At 41.4% G+C, this 7,685-nt stretch overlaps 1 protein-coding gene across 1 annotated transcript in view; it reads right to left on the bottom strand.

The window, feature by feature from the left end:
• si:ch211-30b16.2 (glycoprotein endo-alpha-1,2-mannosidase-like protein) overlaps positions 1-3,231 on the bottom strand; it is an 11,339-nt gene extending 8,108 nt beyond the window's left edge. The window contains exons 1-2 of the mRNA XM_035681462.1: positions 2,174-3,231; positions 1,455-1,564 (exon numbers count right to left, since the gene is read on the bottom strand). Of these exons, the coding sequence (XP_035537355.1) occupies positions 1,455-1,564; positions 2,174-2,681 (618 nt within the window). The 5' untranslated portion in view covers positions 2,682-3,231. The remainder of the gene's footprint in view (positions 1-1,454; positions 1,565-2,173) is intronic.
• Positions 3,232-7,685: the final 4,454 nt, after the last annotated feature.

Below are 7,685 nucleotides of genomic sequence, written 5' to 3'. Positions count from 1 at the left end.
CACACACACACACACTCAACACATGACTGCTCACAAACACAGACTTCAGCCTGTATTTTGTCAGTGGCAGCGCTGGTGCACTGAAACACTGGAGCATTAGCCCTCAGGTCAGCTGTGAGATACACACTGTTGTGTAAGTCTGACTGAGACACACAGAGAGACCCAGTTCTCAGTCTAAGACTTCCATATAAGGAGCACGGAAGTAGACTGAGGGAAAGCTCTTCTGTCCTCTTAATGCTGAATCTACAGTCTGTGCTCAGCTTGTTTTGCCAGTGCTGTCTCAAGCACCTTCAGCATTCTATGTCTTTGTACTATTTGAGTGCTAAAGTACATATGACTTTGTTCGATGGACAGGTGCATTGAAATAGAAAAATCTACCCCAAAGCACAAAGTCTTTAAAGACAGCCAGAAAGGCATTTGAAAGCAGAACATTTTCATCTCCCTGCAGCGTGCATATTGCTCAGTTTTGAGGTCAAAGCGTTGAAAATGGCGATCCCACAGGGACCCAGTGGGCAGGTAGGTACCAATTTCTAAACTGTCAGGAGCCTCAGTGAACCAGAATGCAATGCAGCTGCAAGACATGCCGCATTTTGAATAAAAGGCACGACCAGCATTTAAGAGCAAGATTTTAGTATCAATACTAATACTCAAATATGCACTGTTGACCAGTAACACATGTCGGACTTTGGAGAGAACAAAGAGCCAGAGACAAAACAGAGTCATCGCATATTAGCTGTATTGCACCATTAACTTTTACTTAACCTTGCTCTGCTGGAGTATAAACTGCTCCACAAAGCACACATGGTTGGCAGAAGGTGATGAAACAGAAGTCAATGAATGGGAAAATTATATCTTTTAAAGGACCAGTGTGTATGATTTAGTGGCCTTAGGCAGTGTAGATGCAGATTATAACCCCCTTGGCTCACCCTCTCTTTTCTAGTGTGTAGGAGAACCTACAGTGGTCATGAAACGTGTGAGAAATGTAAAAGGCCCTATCTAGAGCCAGTGTTTAGTTTGTCCATTCTGGGCTACAGTAGAAACATGGCCGTTCAATAATGATTTTTTTAATTAATTAATTTATTTGTTGTTATTTTGTTGGCCTTTTATTGCCTTTATTGTGACGCTGGGATAGACATAAAGGGGGTAGAGAGAGGGGATGACAGGCAGCAAAGGGCACAGGTTTAGATTGAACCGCTAGGCTGGCTGCAGGACTTGGTCCATGTCACCAGCTCTACCAGGTGAGCTTGGTCAGAATTGAAATGCAGCTTCCTGTTTTCCACACTATATAAATCCAAATAAATCCAACAGGAACATTTTGAAATACAGTGTGAATGCATAGCTGGGGATACAAGATAAAAGATTGTTCTCAGCTTCAACATTTAACTGTCACTAGCAAGTCATTCATTCAGTAAATCATCAGAAAGGAAAAACATACCGGTTGTCTCACCAGTTACCTTGATGCTGTGCCTGTGGGCTGTGTCCATGACAGCAGGAACCAGGTCCTCGGTGGGCTCCCCGTGGTCGTCTGCCACCCCGGGAGGATACCAGGACAGCACCAGCACCCCTACAACAGCACAGCATGGAGAGGAAGTCTGGTCTGAGTGCAGTCAGGCAGGAAGGTTGAACGTGATGAATGATGTTAGAGGTGAGAAGGGTCTTTTGTTGGACGATTGAAGTACATGCAGGAAATGTCAACTTGGATGTAGTGTTAAAAAGTAAATGATGACCTTCTGTCAGTGGTCCTTATTAATATTTCAAACACTTGTGAATTAAAATCCTGAAAGTCACCTGAAAATTGTATTTTCCGAAACTCATGCAATTATCTACAGTGTGAGTAGAAACTTGAAGCCACAGTGCCTCATCCACTGAGAATGGACTTTACGTGAAGGAGGAGACATCTTGTGTCCAGCAGCAAACTTTAGAAAATCAACAACATTAAATATTCAGAGATTCTGGGAGTTTAATGAGGTAGAAGGAGGAGGCTTTTTAAGGATTTTTATGTGGAATTTATTTTTGGAAATTGTAGCTTGATTATTTGTAATGAATGATTTATAATGTGTACAGACTTTACTTTTTAGGTGTGGGGTGGGGGCCCTGGGAGGACTGGCTATGGCCCTGGAGGAGAGTCAACACTAAACCACAACAATGGAACATGCAAAGCCAGAACTATTACCTGCTGCAGCCTCTTCTATCTGGGCCATGTGTGACTCCAGCACCTGTGGGTCCCTGGAACTGTAGGGTCCCAGATCAGGGTAAAAACTTGAGGCGATATCTTCTGGAGGTGTGTGCCTTCCTTGGGCATGGCTGGCTGCTATCTTGGGGTCCCAGTGCGGCACCAGTACATGATCCCAGTGAATGTACTTGTTGTCCATGCTGGGGGAGCCGTACCACAGGTAGTAGAAGATGTGAACATCATAGAAGATGCTGTAATCTCGGTCCGATTTGGTGAAGACCACCTTAGTGTCGCTGCTGCCCATGTGGAACTGGCCCGGCGACACCACCACGTCTTTTTTCACATCCAGCCGCCTCCTGTCGGATCTCTCCCCGATGAAGTCCATGCCGGGGGCCAAGTCCGAGAAGCCGTCGCTGGGTTTCAGCGTCCTGAGCCCCATCATGGCCCCGAAGATGAAGAGCGTGAAGAGGAAGAGCGCCACAAGAGCTTTCCTGCGGAGCCGAGTCATGGTCGCTGTCCGCGGTGCTGAACCAGCGGGGGCAGGAGGGGGGACTAAACACGGGTTCCTATTAGTGCCAGCAGCACATGAACGCACTCATCGTCTTTCTGCGCAGGTGAAAGGAAAGATGCGTCCAGTCAGTCAGTCAGTGGCGCACAATGGAGCGCCAAAACATTTCACTTCCATCACCGCGACCTGAGGGAATCCTGCACCGTAATGCTTCAGCAAACCGCCTCCACACAGCCATCATGACCACCTCGGGTTTTATTCTCCCTCCATCCTCTCATCTTCCAGAGAAAAGTGGCAATCACTCAACAGTTCTCTCATATCTCTACAGGAAACACAGTCCGGTCACAGCCGAGCCTTCTGCAAAGCTCTAATAATAACGCGAGTGTGGTTACCTTTTATTCCATCCAGCGGGTTGCTCGCACTGTCAGCCTCTCATTTCTCCGCCGAGCTGCTCTTCCTGTGTCATCCCATCCTTATGACAAGAGATCACACCGTTTCCTGGAGAGACTATGAAGCAGGCCTACATTAGATAAAGTCTGCTTTAATGAATGTTAAGACGAGAGAATGGAAGAATTGTTTCTGTGGTGCGAGCAGGAGGGGGGAGGGATTAAAGATGTGTGTAGGATGTATGAGGGGTGATTCATGCCACAAGAGGAGCAGGAGGCGGAGCTTGAGAGTGCAGCTGTTGGGATGATTGCTTACATGTGAAGAGACATCCAGAAATGGCCGACAGGAAAGACTGAAACAGCAAAAAAGTGGTGATAGGTTGTCGTAGGTATTAAGTGTGAACCTATCCTGACGTCACACATTGGTTTGTGGGGTACTGTTTTGAAGCCCCAAGTTTGGCATTATGGTTGTCGCCATGACAGTTTGTCAGAGCCAGTGGAGGTGACGTACTGTGAGTTGAGCTGCTCTCATTGGCTGCACACCTTCAACTGGTCCATAGCAAAAACAATGGCGGCTCACCTGGTCACACACAATCTCGTATTCCAGATAAACACTAGAATATGTTTCTGAAAGGATTTTAGGAGAGAAATAGGAAACGCAGGAACAGAATCTGGATCCATATCTAATCTGCCTAGCTTTTGTTTTGGGACAGTTGATCTGAGTTTTGGTGCGTTGAGCTAGACGGACTCAGCTCGATAATGAGCCTGTCAATCATAAGTAGCCACGCCCTAAAGCATTACGTGCCCTTGCTTTATGGTCTATTTTACTCTAAATGGGACCATCATTTACTAAATGAACATCATGCTGTATGGAAGAAGACTGGAACTAGAGACTGAGACCATAAACCCATTAGGAAACTGTTTACTGAGATAATAAATCAAGTCAGAAGTCGGCTCATTTCCATTATACTGTCAGTGATACTATAAAATCAATGATTGTCTAATGATTGATGTAAATTAGCTGATGTTTTGCTAACATTAACCATTAGATATAACTACCCTAGATAATGATTGATGTAGATTAGCTAGCTAGTTAGCTAGCACTTTTGCTCTGTAGCTAACCCTAGCTCACTAGCTCGCTATGGATTGATGTAGATTAGGTAGCTAGCAATTTGCTAACATTAGCTAGCTATCTTAAAAGTCCAGTGTATTCATAGATATGTTTTCATTAGTGTATAATCACCTGAAAATATTTTGGTGTGTTTCTGTTACCTCATTCTAGAGCCATTTTATTTTATTTCCATGGAGGCTGCCATGATGAACCTTTATGCTTCTATCTACAGTAGCATAGAACCGACAAAAACGAAACATTGGTTCTATATATGATTTGGGTATTTTTTTGTGAGTTTCGTGGCCACTGTATAGTTTCTCCTACATGCTTGGAATGGGAGAGTGAGGCGAAGTGGATGCAATCAGCAACTACACCGCTACATGTCACTAAATTCTACTCTCTAGACCTTTCAGATGTGACTATATGTCGCTTTTATCTTCAGCTTCACAATTTGGTAACTAGCATTTTGCTTATATTGGCTTAAAAAAACTTAAAACTTGACTATATGTCACTTTTGTCTTTCAACCATCTTCAAAATGTGGTTGTCTTGCCAACATAAACCAGCCTAGCACATAGCATATCTATATAAGTATAGAAAAGGAGAAAATTGATGAAGTTCTGAATGAGGCTTGCTCAGCTGTTGTTGGAGCACAGAGCAGAGAGCTTAGGAAGGGTCAACTGTCAGCTCCACCTATTTTACATTTCCAAAGATTTCACAGTGAAAACATTTCAGAATTAAACTCTTATTAGGATCTCTATGACTCTATGGCTTATGTCAATAAGACAATAGTCTACAATTTGCCAGTGACTAAAACCTGTGACTGCAGCTTTTCTTTTAATCTTACCCTTCACTGTGGCACTCATCGCCCCTCATACCAGCTTGTTGTTTTGTTGTTGAAAAGGCAATGCCTGTAGTCTTCCAGATGCTCCTGTGAATCTGAGTTAACTGCAAAAAATTCCTGTAAGCTGAAGTACTCTATTTTCTTCTTTCAGGCCAATGTTCTTTTATTAATTCATAATAAGGGTCATTAATTACAGGGATTGCACACAACACACAACTGCACACACATTATGTACCTTTCTGTCGTTTAACAAAGAAACACATGTACTATTGAAAGAATAGTCCCATTGTGTCAACAGTCACTATTAATAGTAACTGGAGCTCAAATTTACCTTTAAAGCTGCAGTAGTTAGCTTTAATTAAAAAAAAGGTCCATGAGCAGAAACAACCTATCAGAGATGAGAAATATACAAAGATGCTTTCATTTGGAGGATTGGAGGAAGATAGTGGATTGTTGTGATTGTTGAGTCTCATTCCCAGGGTCCCAAGCCATCTATATTTGATGCCCTTGGAATGAGACTCAACAATAACCCATCTTTCTCAGCTCTCATTGGTTGTTTTTGTTCAGGCCCGGTGGATTCTTGTAAATACCATTAGGAGCACTAGGAGGAGCCAGAGAAACCTGATTTTTTTTCACAGATTATCTGTCTCATATTCTACTGTCAGGATATAGTAAAAGGTTCAGTGAATATGGCAAAAATATTTGTTCTAAAAATGACCTACTCCAACTTTAATTCTCACATTAGGAATCATTCTCAACAGTCAGCATGGCTTTGGGGCATTTTTTGTTTATCACATTTTCTATACTATAAAGCTGCTAGTGAAAGATAATGGTCATAGAAGGCAGTTCAATTTAAACGAATCTTTATTTAATCATGTAGATGCAGTTAATATAGATTTCAGTGGAACAGAAGTAGGGGCCCTTGAGCAAATGCTCTAGCTTCAGTGTAACAAACCTGTGACCACAAACCTTTTCAGCTCAGATGGCTCCCGTGAGAGCTGAATCCATAATTTGAGTTTCTGTTCTACATAACCATTAACATCATCAATAAATGAATAGTAGCTTGTTTTATGTGAAAGTGCTGTTTGTGTGGTGATCTAACATCTAAGATCACAGCAAACATCTTCTTTTGGATTATGCATGAATCACTATAATATCATTGTTTTGTTATTGCTTCTATTACAGTCTGGGCTGTCTCAGAGAATACATGCTTGAGGTGACATCTAGTGGGAAAGATAAAATAGTGCATTTATTACCTGCAAGCCTCAGGCTGGCTTTCATCTTCCAACTGTCTTTAATAGTAGATTAGCATCCCTGGATGGACTGCATATCCTTATGTCACCCATAGATGGTGTCTTGATTTTTGAAATGGAATACATTACACAGAAAAGAGGGGCCCCATCTGGCTTTGGCATGGATGTTTTTGCATGAAGTAATTTCACTTCACATAACAGATCATTTTCACTTTCAAATTCAGTTTTCAACCGGTAACAACCAAAGGTCGTTTTTTTGTGAGCAACTTTTAAAATTGTTTTTCACGCCATTCACATAGACCAGTACAAGCGTATGTTTAAAATGCAACTAAAATATAATAAAGTGAGAAAAAAAGGGAAAAAACCAAGACAAAACATACAACCGAATCACCCATCATCCATCACTCTTGCTGCTTTGGACGTTTAAGTTGCCAATTAAGCAAACTTTATCCTATAGGTAGATATAGGATTAATAAGTTATAGCTGTCTTCATTACAGCTATTGCCTCATCATTAAGAGCACTTATAGATGCAGTGGACATTTATAAAACTAATATATTGTGAAAAGAGGATATACTGTGTGAGGGTTTCCCTTTAAAAATAAAAATCTTTTTAACTCCAGTCAGGACAGAAATAGTATTCTGATACATTGACAGAATAAGATTTTTGTCATATTTGCTGAATCTTTACTATATATCCTGACACTAGAACACGAGACAGATAATCTGTAAAAAAAAAAAAAATCAGGTCTGAGAAAGATATATTTTAGCCATGGCTAAGTGGTCATGGATCAATAATCAACTTCATGCCAGATCTTCCAATGGCCTCGGGCATTTATAAATAACAATATCTTCCTGAAACATGAATGATTTATGCTGTAAACACTTTATCGTTGGGCATGAGATTGCAGGGAGGTCATTCTTTTGTTAGCGGAGCTCTCCCTGGTGCTGAAGCAGTCCTCTGTTGCAAGGCAAGTTTATCTACATAGAACAATAACAAGGCAAGTGCTTCACATTAAACATAAAAGACAACAACACAAAATGTAAAAGCAACTTATGGCAATATAAACAGATATTTAAATACAATTAGAAAGAGTTACTTAGACAGAAAAATAAGATAAAACAGTTACACTTTGCTCCAGATTTGTGGTGCAACTTAAAGCTGCCTCTCCATGTTTGGTTTTGACTTTGGGGACAGGAAGCAGACCTGCTCCCAGATGACCTGAGAGATCTGGATGGTTATAACGTAGCGGAAGATCAGAAATGTAATTGAAATTTTGTCCCTAAAGCATACATTTTTCTTTTTATAAACATGCACTTTAAAACTGCAGTATGTTCTAAATCAAGTCTTTGGCAGACTGGAGAGATGTGATCCACTTTTTGGTGTTATTGAGGATATAAGCAGCAGCCTTTC

The sequence above is a fragment of the Morone saxatilis genome, unplaced genomic scaffold (assembly GCF_004916995.1).
Source record: "Morone saxatilis isolate NCDOM2014 unplaced genomic scaffold, NCSU_SB_2.0 Contig9, whole genome shotgun sequence".
Taxonomy (NCBI): Eukaryota; Metazoa; Chordata; class Actinopteri; family Moronidae; genus Morone; species Morone saxatilis.
Note: the sequence above shows the minus strand (reverse complement) of the source record. Positions and strands in the feature narration are given on the sequence as shown.